General features: G+C 52.5%; 2 protein-coding genes across 8 annotated transcripts in view; one reads left to right on the forward strand and one right to left on the reverse strand.

Annotated features, from left to right (window-relative positions):
* The window catches only part of ADAMTSL2 (ADAMTS like 2), a 65375-nt gene that overhangs the window by 18099 nt on the left and 26016 nt on the right, over positions 1–21260 (forward strand). For 2 of the 7 annotated variants that reach the window (XM_021543566.3, XM_085594192.1), the window contains exons 1-5: positions 16362–16686; positions 18176–18287; positions 19164–19306; positions 19816–19891; positions 20269–20371. In XM_021543566.3, the coding sequence (XP_021399241.3) occupies positions 18177–18287; positions 19164–19306; positions 19816–19891; positions 20269–20371 (433 nt within the window). In that variant the 5' untranslated portion in view covers positions 16362–16686; position 18176. Of the gene's footprint in view, positions 1–16358; positions 16687–18175; positions 18288–19163; positions 19307–19815; positions 19892–20268; positions 20372–21260 lie in introns of those variants that run through there. The other 5 variants (XR_014958859.1, XM_085594191.1, XM_077787903.2 and 2 more) reach the window with 5 other exon arrangements.
* MYMK (myomaker, myoblast fusion factor) lies at positions 479–8411 on the reverse strand. Its single transcript, XM_021543792.3, has 5 exons — positions 8153–8411; positions 5708–5822; positions 3131–3279; positions 2217–2333; positions 479–1175 (listed from the first exon to the last, which is right to left on the reverse strand). Exons 1-5 carry the CDS (start codon positions 8285–8287, stop codon positions 1029–1031), a joined length of 663 nt encoding a protein of 220 aa, XP_021399467.2. The 5' UTR covers positions 8288–8411; the 3' UTR covers positions 479–1028.

The raw sequence follows: 21260 nt of genomic DNA on the forward strand, positions 1-21260 counted from the left end.
GCCCCGTCGCAGGAAGTTGCTCTGATGAATGACTGGGGTGGATTTCTCTTCCAGAGGAACCCAGGCTTAATGTGGGCTTTCTGTGGACATCTCTGTATATCAATACTGCTCTAATTGTCCATGACATATAGTCTTGGCCTTTTTCCCAGACAGTCTAAATAAATCATACACTTCTGCTATAGTAAATAGTCTGTTAGAGGAGATGTTATAGGCTTGCAGCCCTCCCCCCTCCCTCCAGGAGCTTCTTTACTCTGCCTCTCATTTTCCATGTCCTTTCCATACCAATGAGGCACCTGCTGCCTGTGCCTGCAGGTTTGCATGGACAAAGTGCCCAGTGTTGCAGGTCCCTCCAAATTAGAGGGGCTGTGGTGGCCGTGCCCAGAGCTCTGCTTTGGAATTGGCATCTGCCCTGGACTGAGCTGAGTGGAGCTGGAAAATTTCCCACCCCGCCAAAGAAATGCTGGCATTGCACACTGGCAAAGTCTTTGTTAGTATATATTATTTACATCAAGAGAATGCATAAATAAAATAGTTAATATCTCACAAAAAATACAGGTTCTGTTAATTGGGCGTTGCAAACGAAGCTTGGTGTGCACGGGCTGGGCAAACCAGCACGGTGGGGACAGCTTGGGTCCTGCCAGGCCAGTGCACGGGACAGCCCAGGAGAAGGTGACATAGCCTGGGAGGGCAGGGGTCTCCTGGGGCAGGGGACAGGCCACAGCCCAGCTGAGTGCTCCTCCAGGGAGAATATGGATATGTGTCAAACTGGAAGTGCAAGCTTTGCTAGGGCTGATGGTGGAGAGGTGAATCACAGCGTGGTTTGGAAGGGACCTTAAAGCCCTTCTTGTTGCCATGGTCCACTAGACCAGGTTACTCAGGAGACTTCCCAGGGGAGAAAATCCCAGAGTGGGCACGGAGCTGATGGGAAAAGATGCCAGAGGAAAACCCAGCAGGCAGGCATCTTCCTTTTGGCTGCAGCCCTCCATCACGCAGGGGCAGGAACACGCGTGCCCGGCCTGCCTGGGGGCTCAGACGCAGCAGCAGAGCGTGGAGCAGTCCAGCCTGGCGGGGGTCCCGGCGTTCCCAGCCTTCTTGTTCTCCTTGGGCAGCAGCAGCACGAGGGCCATGGCCAAGGCACAGTGGTAGAAGCTGTGCACGTAGGTGTAATCCCACTCCTGCGGGCAGGGAGAGCGGGTGAGAAGCGGGAGCAGCAGGGCCGGGGGACTCGCGTGAGGCGTGCGACATTACGTTTCTACAAGTAGCCAAAAGGAAGGGGATAAAAAAGATTCCTGAACCTTCTGCCTCCCTCCCTTTGCTGTCAGAGAAGAAAGGATTTCCAGTGAAAAAAAAAAAAAAAACAAAAAACCAACCCTAAAGCAAAGGGGATTTAACACATTCTAATTTGCACATTTCCCAATTCTTGAATGAAGTGTTTCATTACCCCGCAAAGGACGTGGCGGCAAGGCCGGGGCGCACGGGGAGGCGGCTTCTGCTAAGTGACATTTTTATGTTCTGCTAGAATCTGCAATTACCAAATGCTTTGAAAAATAATCCTTGGGGATGCCTGTGAGGTTGTATCTCGCAGCTCCCAAAGCACAGAGCAGCCGTAACGGCGGGGCCGAGTGCAGGCACGGCCGGCAGCTGTGTCGGGGGGTTATCGCCTGCCCGGTGGGACCCTCCGGAGCAGGACAGGGGGACTGGCCAGCAGCAGGAGCAGGAGGATATAAACACAGGATCAAGTGCCCCTGGGAGTCACTGAGAGTCTTTTCTTTGGCGTGAGCCAGCTCTGGATCCAGCCATGCCTGGGATGGATCCAGTCCCTGCCGCGTCGCTGTGAGGTGTCCTTAAGTCACCCGTGCCCAGTTTCCAAAAAGCCCTGCTCCCACTTGACAAAGCCATTCTGAGGACCACGTGTGCCTGAGGAAAGCACATCCCCTGTCCTTGTCACTCACTGAAGGGGGAAAAAGAGACAGAGCATCACTCTGTGTGCCACTTGCTGTCACACCTGCCCCGAATGGATCAGGGGATGTGGACAAGCATGGAGGGACCATTGTCCCTGCTGCCAGGCCCCAGCGTGCCACCTCTGGAGCCCCACGTCTAAGCTGGGTTTTGTGCAAGGCTGGATGCAGCCCAGTGGTGTGAGTGGGGCTGTCCCTCTCTTGGTGATGTCCCTCACACCTTGGAGAGTCAGGGAGGGTGAGCGTGCACACAGGTACCTCAAAGAAGAACCTCAGCATCAGTGCCAGCGCCCCGAAACAGAAGCCAGGACCGATCTGTTGGGTGTAGACACTCTTGTCAGGATAGAGCCCTTTCTTCTCCTTCATCTTCTGCAGCTGGGAGGAAGGAGAGAGCACACCAAGGGGATTCACCTGGATTTATCCGGCTGCTCCACCCTCATTCCTTGTAATAATATTGGTTTTTTAAGTATTCAGCCCTAAAGCCAGCTCAGGGAGTGTGTGCCCTCACAAACCCAGTCTGTGGGAGAGCAGATCCCAGCACAGCATCTGCAGACTGGAGGATGCAGGGTGCTCCTGTGCCTTGGTCTCCTCCTTGCCCATCCCCTCCCCATGACGGCCACTTGCTTTTAGCTGCTGGCTTAGTGACAGTTTATAACTGGGACTTGCACTGCTGTATTTCCACGATGTTTGGCATCATCTTTCTGCAATTTTTATCCCATCACTCCTTGCCAACTCCTGCAGTAACTTCCCCACCTCACTCCCAACTGGGTCCACAGCACAGTGGGGCACAGACTGCAGCATGGTGCCCGACTGTCCCAGCTGGATTCAGGCAGACTGCAGACAGATTCCTCCCCACTTTATCACCGTGGTTTTATCCACATCTTCCCCAGATCTGGGGCAGTTTACCAGATCCCTCTGCCTCTGAGTAGCTGTAAAAACTCCATAAGTACGCTCCTCCTGATTAGAAATGCAGGGACAGGAGATGTGGTAGATTGCTCAGACTGATCGAATCTGGCATTTATCAAAAGCTGCTGTCTGCCTCCTGCTCAGGTTAAAGGAGAAATCACTGTGACATTGAGAGCTGCATCTTGAGGAGGAAATCAATGCAGGGTTCATCCCTTTTCCCACCAGGGGCATCCCACAAAGCCCATCCCAGTGCCTGCCCCACGTACCCATCTGACCGTGATCACCAGCACGGCCGTGCCGATGGGGCCCGAGTAGACGCCGTAGCCCCAGCGGTCATGGTAGATCCTCACGGCGATGGTGAGGACGCCAAACATGATGAAGGTCGATCTCTTGGGCTCGTCAAACTCTGCCAGGGCTGAGGGACAGAGAACAGGCAGCACCAGCTTGCAGCCCCCCTTTTTCAGCTGCTCCCCTAAAGCCTTCCTGGGGTCTCTCCCTCCTGCCCTGGGGTTGAATCCGTGTATGGTTTGCTCTTGTCATGTCACACTGCTGGGGCAACTGAGGCACATGGGGCAAAGCAAACCATCCTGAGGCTCCTGGAGATGATTGCTGGGGCTTTATTTCAGTGTTGCATGGGGGAGCTTAAAGGAGATTCCATACCCAGAGAAGCTATGGCTGCCCCATCCCTGGAAGTGTTCCAGACCAGGTTGGATGGGACACTAGGACAGTGGAAGGCGTCTCTGTCCATGGCAGGGGGTGGAACAAGATGGTCTTTAAAATCCCTTCCCACTTTAAACCACTCTATGATTTCCCATTTACTAGACCCAGAATTCAGAGGCGATTGCAAAAACCCTCATGCTCTTTGAGCCCACAATCAGCTCTCGGGTTCATCCTGCATCTCCAGCCTTCCCAAACTCACTCTGGCACAGGCTCCACCACCCTGGTGCAGTGGGACCCCCTCTCTGGTGCCACGGGGTCCCAGCTGCCCGGCATCTGCCCGGGGTTTGCAAGCTGTAAGTCACCAGTGTGAGTAAATGATTAGAGGCTTTTGTTTAGCACAGAATGGGGTAATAACTGATAAAAGTTATGGATCCCAGTGGGCTCCATGCTTTTCCAGCTTGCACAGCTGTGTTATGGCTGTCCTGGATTTGCATTCCGGGAAGTTTGCCCGAGGGTCTGCGTCCGCACATGTGCACTCGGGCTTTACAAGGCACAGTGAGAGGCTTCCCTGGGCTTCAGTCACCACACCTTCCATGTCCTTGGATCGTGCTTTTATAGGGAGTTTGGCTAAGGGATAATGTCCGCATGTTAATCTCTGTTGTTTCCCAGCGGGTCAATATTTTAAACCTCCTAGTCCAGGATCTGTATTTTTTTGTGAGGTTTCTGAGCGCAGTAATGAAGCAATCAAGTTGAATTTTGCTGCAAGGAGCCAAAGTGTCTGGATCAGCTCTGACCTACTCTGACACTGCTGTTATCCACTTAAAATGCCCTTTGGAAATGATTTGCATCGTTGCCTTTCCTAGATGAGCAGAGAGAGCACTGAGGTGCCCTGAGTAGTGGGGAACCCCCCTCAGGACTCACATTTTTTAGGGGACAGAGCCATTTCTAAGGGTAATATTTTCCCCACACGTTTTTCCCTGCATGGTAAATTTATCCTATTGCATACCCTGGAAAGAAAGTGCTCCTGCATCCCCACAGGATGAATTTGCCCAGCTGAGGGGTGTTACCCCTGCTTGTCCTGCTCTGAGGCTGCAGGAGTCCCATCCCTGCTGGAGGTCCTGCACCACCCCGGGAGGGGCAGAGGGGAAAATCCTGTGGCTGTTTTGGGGCTGTAAATTGGAGTGCTGACTTCAGCTTATCATGGGGAGAAATGGCAACTCTGTCTGGAGTGGGCACTGTTTAGAAATGATCCAAATTTTGGAGCAGAACCTTTGTTGGAACATCTGTCTCCCCTGACCCTGCTCTCTTCTCCTGCCATCAATACTCACATCCTTCCAAAACTTATGGTGACAAAATGGGAAAATGATAGGTTGGAACTTTTTGTCTTCCTCATATTTTTTTTCAGTCTCTATTATATTTTGTTTTGGTGGCAAAAAAGGAACAAAATGAGGAAAAAGAGAGTGAAGAAAATGTGGGAAAAGAAAAACTGAATAACAGGGCAAGGGGTGGAATTTATAGTAAAAAGGAAGTGAAATAAATTTCTGCTTTTTCTAAGCAGATCTAATATTCCCATCAGCCCAGACCAAACTTTTGATAAATCAGGAAGTTATATTTGTTTTGATTCTCATGCTACCAAGGGAAGTGGGAGAGTCTGCATTTCTTAATACCCCTAAGTGAGGCAAGATAAGCTCATGGGCCTGGTATGGGGAAAATGAGGAGAAATGGGAAATTCCCTCGTTTATGGGGTTTCAGATTCAATCATCTCATAGTCTTGTCCTTCCTTGAGCTGCAGCACAAGGCTGCCAGTGTGTTGCTGTCATTTGAAGCAGGACATGTGTGAGAGCTGGTGCAGACAGAGGAACACCCGGCCAACACCACCAGCAGGTGCCACAGCTCTTTATCTCTGGGAGAAAAACGTCCCCAGCCACCACTCAGGGCAGTTCCACGTCTGGACCTCACCAATTACAAATACTTTCCAAGGTGTTAATGACACAAAACTGGATTAATCCACAGCACAGACTAACTTCTGTGAAAGACAATTTCAGTGGCAGCTCAGGAGGAGCTCGCAGTGAGCAGCATTTCTGAGGGCTGTCCCCACTGACTGTCCCATCAGCTCTCCTGACAAATCCAGCCCTTCCTGCCTGTGGTGCAGCTTCCAGGAGCCACAACAGACCAGTTCTTACCCATCAGGGACACCCAGATGGACAGGGCTGTTCCATAGATGCTGAAGTACTCCAGGATGTCGTAGCGCATAAAGCACAGCACCGATAACCCGGGGCCGTCACAAAGGTGGTAAAACTATTCAAAAAGAAAAATAAATTATCAGCAAACCAGTTTCTTACCCACATATCAGAAAGGTAAAGGTGCTTATCAACTGGTTTGAAATAGTGGAGCTGCTGAGGGGATGGCCAGCCAGGCCAGAACAGTGTCAGCTACAGCAGGATCACTGATATGCAGTAATGAATATATTTCTGTGATAATGTCATCGTTCCCAGTTGCAAATTGCCCAAGAATCAGCCTTCTTCTCTCCTAGTACAAACTAAGACAGGCTTTAATTTGCCTCTTGGCCAGAACTTGCAATCTGATGACCAAGCTGCTTTGAGCTGGGTGCTGGGGGACGACCTCTCCAGCAGAAGGAGGACTCTGGGGTTGTGGTTTTAATTGCGAAAGATTCTTGTAAAACAATTCAGAATGAGTGTCCTGATGAAATGTGTATGGATGCCAGGTCACTGTCCAGGCTAAACAGGGTTTATATGGCCAGACTCTGAATACTGGGGAATTCACTCATTAGTGCATTCCCTTAAAAACCACCAGTTCCTGCCCATTAACTCATTGATTAGATTATTTGCAAAAACCCCGTTGTCATGCAGCATAAACGCAGACCACTCCAAGAGATGTTTTCAGTGCAATCAGAGGACTGCTCCCAGTGCTTGCCTGGCTCTCTGCTTTTGCTGCCAGCCCTCAGCCCTGCAGCTTTTGCAGTGGCAGCAGCAGTGAGCTCTGCTGTTCCTGAAGAAGTCCCTGCTCCTCCTGGCCGGGCGCCCTTGGAACGCTGCTGGCTGTCACGGCCCGCTGGGGATGCTGATATAATTTATAATGGGAATTGCTGCGAGCCCTCTGGCTGGCTGCAGCTTCTAGAAAAAAAAATTGCACCACGGCTGTAATTCTTCTCGCTGCCTGAGATTGGGCTCGGGGAGTCTGGAGCCGGGGGGAAGAAAGGGTGGAAGGCAGAGCGTGTTCCTGGCACTTGTCTGCCACAGCCATGTGCTTCCACTGCTCTGTTCAGCTCTGCTGCTGGAGAGGAGTGGGATGCTACAAAAAATGCAACAGCAGCAGCTGCTGCCCTTCCAACCCCCTCCCCACCACACTGGCAGCTGCCTCTCCTCCTTTCCCTTCTTTCCCTTCCCCACTCAGGGATATTTTGCTTCTTCAGTCTCTTCGGAGAGGACCTGTTCCTCCTCCCTTCGAAACACGTGCCAATTTTCCTGCTGGCTCCTCGGGGAGGTGAAGCAGACACAGATCCAGTGCAAAATGGAATTGTAGATGTCTGGCTTCCCTGGGGAGCTGGGGTGGGGGGCTAAGGGATGTTTTCATATTAACTGGTCCTGTAGCTTTTATAGAACTGGCAGAATTTCTCCCCCTGCACGGTGCTTTAATCATCTGAAATGGTCAATGATGTTCTGTGGATCCTTAATAAAAGACCAACCTGATTCTGAGCCCTGTGAAAGAGCTTTTCACACTGGGAAGATCCTTTATCTACTCCCTGCCTCAGTTTCTCTGTACAAGGAATGTGTCAACCCTTAGGAGATGCCTTGAGATGGATGGGGATTAATGGGAGATGCAACATCAGCTGGGTTGCTGAGCTGTTTCCTTCATATTCTTTAGCAGATTATTGAAATCTAGTCAAACAGGAGATTTTTTCCAGTGGGAATGCTGCTTTGGGTGCTCAGCTGGTGTCTGTATGGAGTCACTTAGGAGGGATACAGAGCCCAGGGCAGCACACGGCTGAGAGCAGTAACAGGAATATTTTATATATGTACAATCATTTCTTAACTAGTTATTTCCACACAAAGGAAGGCCAGGGAATCACAGCCTGATAAAACACACATTTCAACCCACAAAGGGTTATTAATTATTATATTTCAGCATGTTTTAGTCTCTCCTTTCCCAGTGCACAAACTCCCCTGACTCCAGCACTGCTCCCATCCCCAGCTGGCAATTGCAAAATCAATAATTTGACCACTATGTGCTTTTGGCTAGAATGACAGAGGCAGAGCAAGAGATTCTGGAGGCAATTTAAAGCCTAAATTCAGCATGGCCACTTAGCAGCTGTAAAACAAAGAGAAAAGCCAGCTCCAAAGCATTGCAAATCAGTCAAGGCTCTTTGCACCCAGACCTTCTCCCTAATCTCAGTCATAAAACACCACTAAATCTCTGTAAAGCCACAGTGTAGGACATCCTAAACTGGAGAATCAGCTGCTCAGCACCACACATGGCGGGAAATAACAGAAAAAAGGATATTTTAGGGGTTGTGCTGGCTGCTCTCGGGTGAATCAGTTTCTCAGTGGTACAGGGGTCATTTGGGGGGATAAAACATGCAGGGAGAGGGGAAATGGAGAACTTCTTACCGCCACAAAGAACATGGTGAAGAAGTAAACCATGGCTTCCATGTGGAAACGCCGCTTGGCCGCGATGCTGATGGTGGGGAGGAAGACCAAGGAGCTGAGGGTGGGCAGGAGGAGCTTGGCCACCAGCAAGCCCATGGGTGCCTCGTGGGCCAGCAGCTCCTGGGAGCAGGGTGTCTGAGCTGGGCAGCAATGGTGGAGAAAGGAGAGGGGAGTGTGCTTTAAAATTTAAATGCCCTGCGTGGCAGGGAACAGCTGCCACCGCCACAGCCGCCGCCCTCGCTGCCGGCTCATCCCAAATTCCTGACACAGCCGGTGGCTCCGGGCAGCAGATGCTCTGTGCCCCCAAAACCATCCTGGGTGTTTCTAAAGGAGTAAAAGGGAATGTTGTCCTTGCATGCCTTGTGCTGGGTGCTGGATTTAGGTATATGGTGGGTGAGGAGTTTGGGTTTGTTTGCTCCTCACAGGGACATCCCAACCCTACATCCTGCTGTCCCTGTGCCAAGCCTGGTCTGTGCTGCTGGAGCAGGGAAAATCCATCTTCTTTCCTCACAAAGTGGAGGGGCAGGCACTGATCTGTCCTCTCTGGTGGCCAGGAATAGGACCTGGGATTGTCCTGTGCAGGGCAGGAGTCAAACTCGGTGATCCCTGTGGGTCCCTTGCATCACTTTGTTATTCTCTCTCTGCCCTTCCACGAAGGAAGAACTGGCATGCAGAGGGCACTAGGGCTTTTTAAAACAGTGGGATGTATCCTACAACCTTTGTGCACTCGAGAAACGCACACCAAGCTCCAAACCTGCCTTTTATTTCCCCACGGGGGCACACCTGGGGTGGGTGCAGACATGGGGAGCTGGAGTGCCACAGCACCCAGCGCCTGCGTGCCCTCCGTGGAGTCCAGTGCAGCTCCATTCCCCAGCCATGCCCTCAGCCTTTGCAGCCTGGCCACCTCCAGGAGTTCTGTCTGAAATTCAGGAGCTGGAGGAATTCGAGCGGATTGTCGTGCGGCGCTGAAAACCTGGAGGAAAGGAAACCAAAAAGCCAAGCGGCGTTTGGGCTGCTAATCCACTCAGTGCTTCTCTCTTTTATTATGACTTTTTATTATATCACTCCTGCTCCCCCCCTGCGTTAATATCTTTTCCTTGGAGCCTCGCAGGGATTCTCGGCATCCTTTCGGCACAGCTGTTCCCGGGACACGGGGAGCAGGAATGCTACGCTTGAGCAAGCGCCTTTGTGGCTGCGGTTTGGGGAGGAGAGGCTGGGAGCTCTGATAGGAGCCACCAGCTCTAGGGCTGATAGGATGGGCTGGCCCGTCCCCCGGGAGGGGGTCTGGAGGAAAGACAGGCATGCATGAATTTAAAAAAAAAAAAAAAAATCCTCTTTAAATCTTTAAACCATTCCAGGACGTTGGAAAGGGCTCTGGAGGGGGAGTGAGGGGTCTCTGTGTGTGTGTGTGTGTGTGTGTGTGCAGGGAATGGCACAGAGCATTAAAGCATTGACTCTGTGCCCAGAGCCTTCCCCCGGGCACGGCTCAGATGAGCTGGGAAGGGTTCCCGTTTTTAGCTGATACTGCAGGAACCATCCACATTCCCTGGCTGGCTGCAGGCATCATCCCTCGGCGGGATGCTGCCCACACCACATCTCCAGCCGCCCTCCTGCCTGGGCAGGCTATAAACTTACCACAAAGCTCTGCAAAGCTGAATCTTGACCAATAAATATTGAAAAAACCTGGTTGTCCCTATTTACTGTGAAAATGAATCCCTCCAAGCCAGCACATAAATACCCTGATGCTCCCTAGGTGTCCAGCTCTGAGCTGAAAGCAGAGACCCAGCACAGCCCAAAGTACTCTGCTCCTTTTTTGGGCCACATCCTCAGATGAATCCATTATTCTGTGTTCATGATCTGCTTGGACCGAGGACGGTGCCCTGGGGCACAGCAGGGCTTGTTCTCAGAGGGTTTTTGAGCAGATTTGGGGTGAAGAGGTTGCACAAACCACTCTGGATTCCTGGCTATGAGAACATCATCTGCCCTGCTTTCGTGGCCGTGAGACAGAGGTGAGAGAGAAGAAAGCACAGCTCCAAACCTGCTGCTGAGGGCAAACCTCCATGTCTGGGCACAGAGCAGCCCCCACACCATTGTGTGGACACGGCACTTGTGCAACAAGGACGTGCAAAGGTGCTGGTTGTGCACAAGGCAAATGGCATCAGGTGAAAATTACCATTTGTTAAACACATCCCCCTCACCCCCAGCCTCTGCCCAAAATCCAGCTGGCTCCTGCTGGAAAGGAAACCCCGTTGGCTGCTGGATGCAGCAAGTGCCAGCCATGGCAGGGAAGTGTTGGAGCTCTCAGGAGCAAGAAAACATTCCACAGGTTGTTGGGGTTTTATTCTGTATTTCTTTTTTTTTGTTTCTCTCCCAGCTGCACACCCTGGGCTGGTGGTTGGGTTGCAGCCAGCTCTGTAGGCATGGAAGGGAAAAAAAAATCTCCCATCAGGTTGCACACGTGTTTCAGCTATTATTGAAAAAGAGCCCCCAAAATAAATGGGGAGGAGAGTGGCAGGCAGGTGGTGAGCTCCTGGCAGGAGCTGCTGCTGCTTTAAAAGGTCTTTGTTCACTGTGAGCACCGTGGTGCAGACGTGGGTTGGACAAACCTTCCCGGGAAGGAACCCAAAAAACAAAGGGCCAGGACTTTGTTCCTTCTTTCCTAAACAGGTAGGAAATGGAGAAAGAGCAAATTTTAGCTCCTGAGTTTAAGTGCTGCTGGAAAGGGAATTTTAAAATCTGCATTCCACAGGGCTAATTTTGTGTGGACCGGCGTGCATGCAGGAACGGTGATATATATGGCTGAAAAGTGGCTCCCAGATGCCAAACCCAGGTTCTGGTATGCTGTCCTGGATCCTTCCAGGGTAACATTAACCATGGCTTTCTGCAAGCACTTCTACCCTTTCAGCTCAGACGTTGCAGTGGAGGAAGCAGACACGGAGAGTTTTGTTTTATTTTGAATCCGAGGGTGATGGTTTGAAAGAAGTGGATGTTGGAACTGGGGCTAAGGGGGCTGTGCCAGCTGAGAGCATTGAGGAAAGGATTTTCTCCTCGGGGTAAATATGGGATGATCTTTCATCTGCCTGTGGTATAGACTGGGTCAGAATTTAAACCTGCTCTGTTGAGTGTCACCAGTCACTGTCAGGCTGGAAATACTGGAGATAACGACCCCAAAACAAAGAGTGAAGCTGCAGTTCTACCTGGGGTTGCAGTTTGAAGGACTGTGATGCTACAAAGTGGTTTTTTTACTGCTCCCATTACTTCAGAGTTTAATTTTTCATCCACACAACCCTTCAGCTGGTGCACTCTGAGGGTGAGAGGCTGGATGGTGGCCTGGTCTCAGCAGGTTGATGTGGCAGAGCCCTGAGCAATGTGACCAGCATGGCACCATCCAGTTTGTGAAGATTTCCTGCCTTTTTTTTGCTCAAAAATCCTCCTGGTGTGGAAGGACCTGGTGCAGGTGTGGAGCAGCCCACAGGCACGAGCCCTTTCCTGCCAAGCTGGAGAAGGGCTGGCAGCAGCACCTGGATAAAACACCTCTCCCCACCCACTGTGGCCTCTGATCAGGGCTGGAGGTGAGATCCTGATGTGGGGAACACTTTCTGGCCAGCTGGAGCCCAGACACAGCCCTGGCACCAGGGAAAGGAGCCCCATAAAGGCAGAGCCACCAGCTGTGCCAGAGCCCTGCTCGGCCACCCCAGCTCTGATCACCCAGCCCAGCCCTGCCAAGGCACCTGCATCCTCCTCGTTTTATTAGTGGAATAAATTGCCACTTAAAATACCCATTCTCCCCGAGGTCTGACCGCATTTGAGGCAGCTTGAACTGAATACTTAACCCTGAAAAAAAAAATCTCCCTTCCTGTCTCCCTGTTGAATAAACCTATTATGCATATTGCTCACAGGTATTCCTGCTGCTGTTTTCCTTAGGGTTTTTTCACTCTTCCCTTTCCTCTCAGCCCTGTCATGGCCCATGACAAGCGTGTCACCATTAATGACAAGGACATCTGATTTCTTGTCACCAGTTTTCCATCGCTCCTACCTTTGGGATGTCCTGGGGTGGCCCCCCACTGCCAAATTCATGGAGGCAGTGCAGGGGTTTATTGCTCATTTAATGGTGTTTAATGGGTTTTTTTACAGTTGTAACTCCTGGAGCCCAGTAACGACATTGAGGGTCTCAGCTCTCACCCCGTTGGTCAAAAAATTGTAATTTTCTGCAGAGAAATGCTTGAAGATGTGATGCTTCAAGGCTCAAAATCCAAAAAGGGAATGAAACCAGTCTTGGGGTTTTTGGGGAGTCTGACTCACGGATTTTGAATGCCTGTGGTTGGCAGGGCTGCATAGCTGATGGCCCTCAGCACAATACAGCTCAACTTCCATGTCAGACTCATTCCATTCAAAGAAAAGCCTTTGTACTTTTTTTACTTCAGTCTTGGAATAGCTAAAATTTCTAACCAAGCTGGAAGCTCCTCCAGGTTCTTGCAGGAATGTGCAACCCTTGGGGACAGGTAAGATTGAAGTCTGCACAGAAAAAAGAACCTCTTGAAACCACTGAAACTCTACAGCCACGACCATACCTGGGGTCACTGCGGTCGCTTGTGGCTTTCAAATTGCCCAGAGAGATTTTTCACAGGAATCTGATGGTGAGAGCAGCTTGGTGGCTTTGGCTGGTTCAGTTTGACTCAACATTTTGCAAACCCTCACGCCAACATGACATAAATCAGCCCCATCCCCAGAGCGTGGGGACATGCAGGGATGAGCTGCCTTGCCCAACACTGCGCCGCAGGTCACTCTGCAAGGGACTAAAGAACACTTCTGCCTCTGAAGAACACTTCTTTTGGTCTTTGGTCTCCTCTTGCTTGTTTTACTTACCCACTGGTGGGCCACAGCTGCAGCTCTTGGCTGCCAGGGGCTTTCTGGGGGGCTTTGATCCCCCTGGTGAAGTTCTGGTCGTGCAGGGACACGCTCAGGGGACAGCTTTAATCTGCCCTGCCACACCAGTCTGGCCTGGAAGTAACTGCAGAAGTGTCAAACAAAAGCATCACTTCTGCAGTCAGGATGAAAAAGGAAGAAAACCAATCGGTTGTCTCATCCCTGAGGGAAGATGGAGCTGCTGGGGGCCCTGGGCCAACAGACTCCTGACCACGCTCACACTCCTGGACCTGGGCAGGGATTTTGGGAGGCCTGGCTACAGCAGAGCCATCCCATCTGCTGTGCCAGTGCAAGGGCTGAGCCAGGAAAGGACAGATCTGGCTGGGCAAGTGGTGCTGGATGTCCATACCCACGTGTGTGGCTCACCAAGAGCAGGTTCTGTGGTACCTGAGATGTGCCTGGGGCTCAGGGGTGCTGGGTGTCACCCAAGGGTGGTGCTTGGCTCACGATGCAGAAGTGTCCTGCCATGGGAAGCACAGGGACGAGGTCAATGTGTGCAGAGCTGGCTGCCACTCTCTGCTCCAGGCCGAGCAGGGAGGTCCCTGTGCCCCAGCAAAGGCATCCCCCAGCCCTCCCTCGCTCCTGATCCTGCAGAACCCCGAGTTTCTCTGCTCAGCTGAGCATCCCTGGCTCCTGCCAGCAGCCCCAGTGCCCAGCCCAGCGCTCTGCTGAGCTCCTTTCAGCCAAGGAAGCTCCTTTCCTCCACAGGCACTTCTCCAGCCAAACCAGCAGCCAGCCGCCGGCAGCGCTCCCCCGACTGGAGAAGGTTCTTTTGGAGTTTTGGAGTGTCTGTCGCTGCTTTGGGTTGTTTTTTTTTTTTTTTATTTTTCTTTTTTGCACTCTGAATTCTGCACAGCATCGGTTTGGGGTGGCAAAGCCTGGCAGCTCCTGGGGCAGGGCTGCTCTGTGTCCCTCGGGGTGCCTGTGGGGCTGTCCCTGGGGCAGTGTTGGGAGGTGAATGCCCAGCACAGCGATTGCTGCGCTGCCTCGCCCAGAGCAGAGCTGCCTAAGGGACTCTCATCCAAATCCTAAATTTCCCTGGGAAAGTCCAACACGAGCCCTCAGTGACCGTCCCGGGTGGGAAAGGCTCTCGCTGTCCATGCAGGTGCATCTTGTCTCAATTTACTGCGAGCCCAAAAGCAGTAAATAACATCTGCAAATCATTTCTAACGCTCCTGCCAAAAACTGGGAGATAAAACCCGCTGTTGTCTGAGCCTGGCCAGCCGTGATTAATGCTGTACCTGCAGCAGCAGCACCCACAGCCGCGGGGCTTGGGGGACACTGCCGTCCCTGGGGGTTTTGGGGCGGCAGGAGTTGAAGCTGCGGGGTTCGGCCGATGTGAAACTCGTGTTTTGGATCTGCTCTCCGCTGCAGTTTGTTCTCGGCGCTGGTGGTGCTCCCATCCAGGCGATGGCATCGCTCCTGCTGATTTCACGGGGCCGGGCCGGGGCTGTGCGAGCCGCGCTGCCGCGGCCAGGGATAACACTGATTTATGGGAGCAATCAGTTGCCACTAGGAGCTGGTTAGGAATTTTCCGATGAAATGGGGATTGCGTCAGAAACCGCTGAGTCATCTCAACTGTTTCATTAAAAAAAAAAAAAAAGTATATTAAAAAAAAAAAAATCCTTTGGCTTTGATGAACTTTTGGTGAAGCACAGACTGAATGTGTCTCGCCTGCTGTCGGCTCCCCCAGATCAGCATTCCCACCCTCTGGCATTCCTCCTCCAGCCTAGGGAATCCCTGCAGTGGCACAGGGTGTGAAGTCACCCAGGGGTGGCATCTCCTGGGGTGCCACCTCCTGCCCATCCCCAGGGCTGGGGGATGCTGGGGCTTGCAGGGACCCAGGCTGCTCTGGAGTTTTCAATGTGAAATAATTCGATGCTTTTAAAACCTCTCGTGTTCAGACTTTTCCCTCCTGGTTGTTCCAAAACGGAAAGGGTTTTCTCCTGCATGTCTCGGGCTGGGATATTTTGAAATGCAGGAGTTGGGTGAACTCAAGTGCTAAATTTTCCCAGTGTCCTGGTCACAGCCAACCGATGGAAAATTGAAAGTTGCAAATCAACCTGGCTGGGTAAATTAGAACAGGCTGGCAGACATTTAGCCAAACAGAAAAGGAGACTTCATTTCCCATGTAATTATTTTGGGACGGATTCTCTGTCACACAGACATCCCTGGGAGGACTGGGTCCAAATGAACAACGCTGTGATTTCTGCAGGGCACTGGGAGCTGTGCAGGAAACTGTGCCCGTGGTGGGGACACAGACACCTCAGGGCCCTGCAGATGGGTGCTCCTGGCCTGTGGCAAATGGTGACAGGGCTGAGTGCTGCCCTCAAAGTCCAGGAGCAGCCAGAGGGACAACCTGTAGTGCTGGCCTTAGTGCAGTGCCCTGCTGGGAGCACTGGTTTTGCCCTGTGCAGGGAGGGAAGGAGGAAAGGCTGGAGCTGAAGTATGTCTGGTGGGATGTAGGAATTGTTCAGGTGGGCTGCTCAGAGCTCCTGGGATGTGCTGAGAAATGCACAGGAATGAGTGTTGCCACATTTGATACGTACAGACCTCAGAACGCAGAGAGATACAGGAACACGGACATTTGATATATGATAGATATCAAATATAGGTTGCACACACTGTAGCTATGGCCTTCTTCACCACAGGTTTTTATCGCAGACACATAAACACAGATCAGACACAACCTGTGCATGGCTGTTGCTAAGCCAGGGTGTTTGTCCCCATCAAAAATGGCTTTTGACACACCCCACACCAAATTGCTGATCCCGTTTTCTCCATGGCACAGAACTGCCTCAAGCAGCAAGCCTGGCTCTGAGCTTTACCAAACGGCACCACAAGCAGAGGACCTTGAGGATTTGGTCGATTTTCCAGCAGCAAGCGAAATGAAAAGCCTGGCAGACCGTATCCAGCCATCCCAGAGGCAGGATGCGGCTGCACAATGCCCGTGGAGGTGCCGGGATTTTTTGGGCGACCTGCGACCATGGGATGGGCGGAGGGGTAGGCGCAGCAGGTCCCGCTCTGCCGCCCGAGGAGGGGAGCGGCGCATCCTCCCGGGGAGCGCCGGGGGACGGGGGAAAGCGGAGCATCCTCCCTGGGGCGGAAAGCGGAGCATCCTCCGGAGGGTCCCGAGGGAGGGGGAGCGCAGCATCCTCCCGGCGCTGCGGGGACCAGCGGGAACGCATGCGTGCGGTGCGGGCTCTCCCCGCCGGTGCCCCCCCGGTCTCGCCTCAGGAAACCGGCTGGCGGCCGCGGGCCGGCGCCGGGGGAGGCGAGGGGTTAACCGGGGTGGGGGCATCCCGGGCCGAGAGGTGTGAATTCCGCCCGCTCGCCCCCCTGCCTCCCCTCCCCGTCGCCGCTATAAGAGCGGCCGGCGCGGGCTGGGGGGAGCCACTGCGGCGGCTCCTCCTCGCTGGAAGCCCCGGCGCTTTTGGCTGCCCTTTGAAGTCGGAGAGGGAGAAGGAGGGAGGGAGCGTCTGGGGCCGCCGCTGCTCCGCTCCGCTCCGCGCCGCCGCCGCTCCCGCCCGGCTCCGGAGCATCGTCCTGCCCGGCGCTGCCGCCGCCAGGTACGGCCCGTCCTGTCCTTTCCCATCCCATCCCGTCCCGTTCTGTCCCGTCCGTCCCATCCCGGCCCCGCGGAGCCTGGAGATGGAGCCCCGCATCCCGGCTCCGCATCCCCGCATCGCCCTCCCGCCGCCCGGGCGCGGCTGCCCCGCTCGCGGCTCCGCGATGCTGCTCGGCCACATCCCTCCCCTCCTTTCCTTAATTTTCCCTTCATTGAAGCACGCAGCTCCCAGCGCCTGTAGGATAAACTCCGAGCGCGCTCTGGTATTGGCTTCGAGTCAGGAGTGTCTGGGAGCCTTAATGAGAACCAAGTGTAAGGCAAGGCTCAGCCACCTGTCCACGGCATCCCCGGCCAAGCGCTCCGGGCTCCCATTAATCAATGGACCTGCCTCTTGGAAAATCTCTTTAGCATGCTGGACCTCTCCCCCAGGGCGATTGCAGAGCGGATTTGGGGACCTGGAAGCCCTCTGGTAATTTTTTTCTAAGCCAGACAGCAAAGCAGGGCTGGTGTTGCCGGCAATTCCGCGATTTCAAAACCGCTTCAAAAAGCTTTGCAAGGAGGGGAAAAAAAAACCAAAAAAACAAACCCAAACAAAAATGAGTAGGAAAGAAGCTCTTTATATTGCAGGTCTGCAGTCCTGCCCTCTCTCCCCAGGAGCAGCACCTCTCCCACCCCCCTGCTTCCCAAAGATAGTGTCTAGCTGCTTTTCAAGGGAAATTAGCTTAGGGGAGGATATTTTTTTCTTTCTTTTTCCTCACAGACATGAGCTGCTTTGATTGCCTGGAAGCATGATTTCCTGAAACCTGCTCCTTTCTGGCTCTTGCAGGGAGGTTCACAATAAAACGTATTGTGGTTTTGAGCTGGGTTTTATTTAAGAAAATGCCATTCTGGGTTACTCTCTTTCATGAGGCAGATGGAGAAAGAGATGAAAGGCTGACACTTGGGATACTTCATTTTTGCTCTTTAATTGTGGGTCATGTCTTTTCTATAAGTACAGGCATTTTCCCTGGGAAATGAGGGGAATTGGAGTGGAATAAATGAAAAAAAAGAGGAATAATGCCTGTTAATTGCATTTTTTTGTTTTTGAAGCCTTTCATCTCATTCTTCCAGGAGCAGTCCTGTAAATGGGGATATTTAAATGTGCTGCTTTTACAGATCCAGAAACACTTCTGGCTACTCACTGTGCTTTGGTGTAAGCCAGGTTCTCTTCCAAGGCAGGCTTGGAGCAGTGTCAGGTGCAGCCACTGGAAACCAATGCAAAGTTGTGGTTTGACAGATAGAAACCGAGCTGGGAAGTGAACCTGTATCATGTTCATGCTGCTGTTAATTAAATAAAGTTTCAGGCTCGGGTTCCTGCAGTCGCTGGTGGTCGGTGTCACCGGGCTGAGCGGGAATGCTGGAGCAGAGCTCTGGAACCAAGAGCAGCTCCTGCTGCTGGTCATGGGGCTGGGTGGGAGTTGTGCTTAGTGCAGTGTTGGGTTGCTTTCTAGGATGAAGATATCCAAGTGGAGGTGGAGCAGCATCTCTGTCAGTGCTCAGCTGCAGCTGAAAGGCACCCTGGCCCTTCTTCTTGTGGGCAACGTTGTCTTTGTCATAGCTCAGGTAAGGCTAGCAGGGTTTTGGGGGCTCTCTGGGCTTTAAAATGCTCTGGTGTCTGGGATGGGAACCCTCCAGGCTTGCAGAGCTGCTCTGTGTGTGCACTGCATCTTCAAAAATTGTGAGGGCTTCTGACTTGCCTTCACTCTTTAGTCTGGGCTTAACCTAAGTTGTACCTACCATGGCTAAGAGATTCACAGATCATTTCAAGGACTCTGGAGGGCCATGCCCTGCTCTTGGGTGAGCATCACTCCTTGCTCCCTGCAGAGGCTGAGCTTTCATTTACTTTGCATGCAATATTTGAAGTTCCTCTGCCCTCTGATGTGTGGTTACAACAAGGAGTGGGAGGTGGGAGTGCCAGGGACCCTCCTGAAGTGACAAACCTGTGCTTGCCAAGAGAGCACACAGGCTCCTCCACCCTGCTGGCACCCACTGGCACCCACTGGCACCCACTGGCACCCACTGGCCTGCTCTCCTGCTGCAGAGGGGTTTTGCAAGGGTTTGTTGAAGCTTCCAGTGGAGCTTTCAGCTGCAGCTGGCTCTGCAGCTCCCTGAATCCTCTGTGGAGCAAGAGTCAGAGAGCACCAAGAGTCTCGGAGAGTTTAGGGTTGTTTGGGAGCTCGGTTTTGCCAACTGAGCGGAACAATGAGAATTTCCTTTCCTGAGGAATCCCAAATATTGCCACTTCATTCCAATTTTGTAATGAAAACACAATTGCAAGAATGCAGGGATGGAAACCTCAGGCTTGACCTCAACTGGAGAAGGCAATGCCTGGGTCGAGTGGGGCAGGCTGGGAGGGGAGGGGTGACCTCAGTGTCCCCAACAGGCTCTGAGGGTTGGATGTGACTCCTGCTTCTCTTCCTTCCCCCGTGCCCTGAGCAGGACCTGACCCAGACGTCCAACAGCCTGGAGGAGGGCTCAGATGTCACTGCTTACTGGTGGGGAGAGTGGACCAAGTGGACAGCGTGCACCAGGAGCTGTGGGGGAGGTGTCAAATCCCAGGAGAGGCACTGCCTGAGGCAGAGGTACAGCACCAGGGGCTGGGGAGGGGCTCTGCAGCTGCCTGGCCCCAAAGGTCAGCCCTCGGATGGAAATGTGTCTGGGCAAACCCTGCTGGAGCAGGAGGGCGTTTCCTGAGCTTTGGGCATCCCTGCCAGGAGCAGCAGCTGAGTGATTCCCCTGCTGGCCCTGCAGTCAGGCACAGACTGAGCCTGTTCTCCAGGGCACAGCAGCCCCTGGTGCAGGGCTGGTTGGGGACCCACTGATTCCATCTGCTTTGGGCCTGGCTCTGCCCTCTCGGGGCAGTGTGGTTGCCAAAAAACACTTTGTAAACCTTGTCCCCAGGCCCTCACCCCATGACACCTCCTGGTGATGCAGGTGACAAAGCCACAGAGACCTTTGCTGCCAGCTCCAGGGGCACTGACAGATCTCTGTGTGGCTCTGCTGTGTGGACACTGACCTTACAGAGAGCAAATATATTTAAACAAGGGAAAATGATTTCTGCCCCCCATCTAACCACCATTTCCTTATTCAGAAGGAAGTCAGTGAGTGGGCTGGCTAATAAAACTTGCACTGGAACATCCAAAAGATATCAGCTCTGCAAAGTCCAAGTAAGGATATCCTTTTTCTTGTTGGGAACGCTCGGTGTGGAAGGTCATGAATGGCACTCCTGGGTCCCTTGGAGAGGGGACACCATTTGTCCTGTAGCTGTCACCCTGCTGCCCCTCCAAGCAGCTGGGGGTTCCCTTCTTTGGTGCCCACCACCCATGTCTGGGCTTTGGGCATTTTGCCATAAAACGCAAAGAGTGCCTCTGCTAACAGTTCCCAGGGGGTTCCTGCAGTGGGGGGAGGAAGAGGAGGAGGAGGAGGAGGAGGATGTGGCCTGGCTGGGGAAGGTGATGGAAACACTCCTTGCAGCTGGTGGTGATGTGCCAGAAACCTTTCCTGCACTTTGTTTCCGTCAGGATGTTAATGTATCCCATTCTAGGAGTGCCCTGTGAACGGAAGGAGCTTTCGAGAGGAGCAGTGCTCATCATTTAACTCCCATGTGTATAATGGCAGAACGTATCAATGGAAACCTTTATATCCTGGTAACAAGACATTCTTTGTGTGTTTCATAATGCTCAGCCAAATATTTTGATAGTTATGATGCTACAGCCTGCAGGAAGGCTCCTCCTCTGCTGTTTGAAAGTGGTTTTTTGGAGGCACAATCAGCTGTCTCCCGAGTTCAAAGGCTTGTTTGGCAGCTGCAGGGTAACTTGAAAATTAAATAACGACATGAATTCATGTCTGTAGCCTGTGTTGGTCACAGCTCCCAGGGACCAGAGGCTGCAGGAGGATGTGAGAGCAGGGGGTGATGGGCTGTGCTGGCAGGGACAGTTGGGCTCACCCAGACAAGTGTCCTTTGAGCAGGGCTCTGCTGTTTTCAGTGCTGTTTGGTCTCTCCCACGCCCTCTGTGTGCTCTGTCAAATGTCACTGAGATGCAGCTGGTCACTTTGGTCATCTGGGGTGAGCAAGAGCTGCAGAAACAGCTTGGGACTCAGAAACTGAGGTTTTGTTGAACTTTTAGGCACTGAACTCCCATCAAAATCAAGCATTAAACACAAGCCATGGATGAGCTTTAGAGCTGCTGGGATGCCAGGACCCTTCTCCTGAGGAGGCTCCTGAGCTCAGGTTCTTCAGATTCACTTGGATACCTTAAAAATAGAGACGGGATCAGATTCATCTTCACTTCAGATTAATTTGAGTGCCTAAAAATAGAGATGGGATCTACTGGAACTTTATTTTAGGGATCTCTGTACATACCCAAGAACAATTATCTTCATTAGATCAATTTCCCTGTGTACCAAGCCCCTGGCTCTCCAGCCTTGGCAGGGTCAGCGAGGTAGAACTTGGTCCATGAGCTAATTCTCCTTGGTGGCTTTTGTCCCTTGAAGGTGACAATTGTCTTTAAACACATTTGCTGTTCAAGCTGACTC

Source organism: Lonchura striata, chromosome 17 (assembly GCF_050655825.1).
Source record: "Lonchura striata isolate lonStrDom1 chromosome 17, ASM5065582v1, whole genome shotgun sequence".
NCBI lineage: Eukaryota > Metazoa > Chordata > Aves > Passeriformes > Estrildidae > Lonchura > Lonchura striata.

Excerpts from the sequence above, each read along its gene's own strand:
- MYMK (XM_021543792.3), bottom strand. The coding sequence starts at position 8,287 with ATGGGCTTGCTGGTGGCCAAGCTCCTCCTGCCCACCCTCAGCTCCTTG. Across the intron at positions 3,280-5,707 it reads CATCTGGGTGTCCCTGATGG|CCCTGGCAGAGTTTGACGAG; the intron begins GTAAGAACTGGT and ends TCTGTCCCTCAG. Across the intron at positions 1,176-2,216 it reads TGCTGAGGTTCTTCTTTGAG|GAGTGGGATTACACCTACGT; the intron begins GTACCTGTGTGC and ends CCCTGCCCGCAG.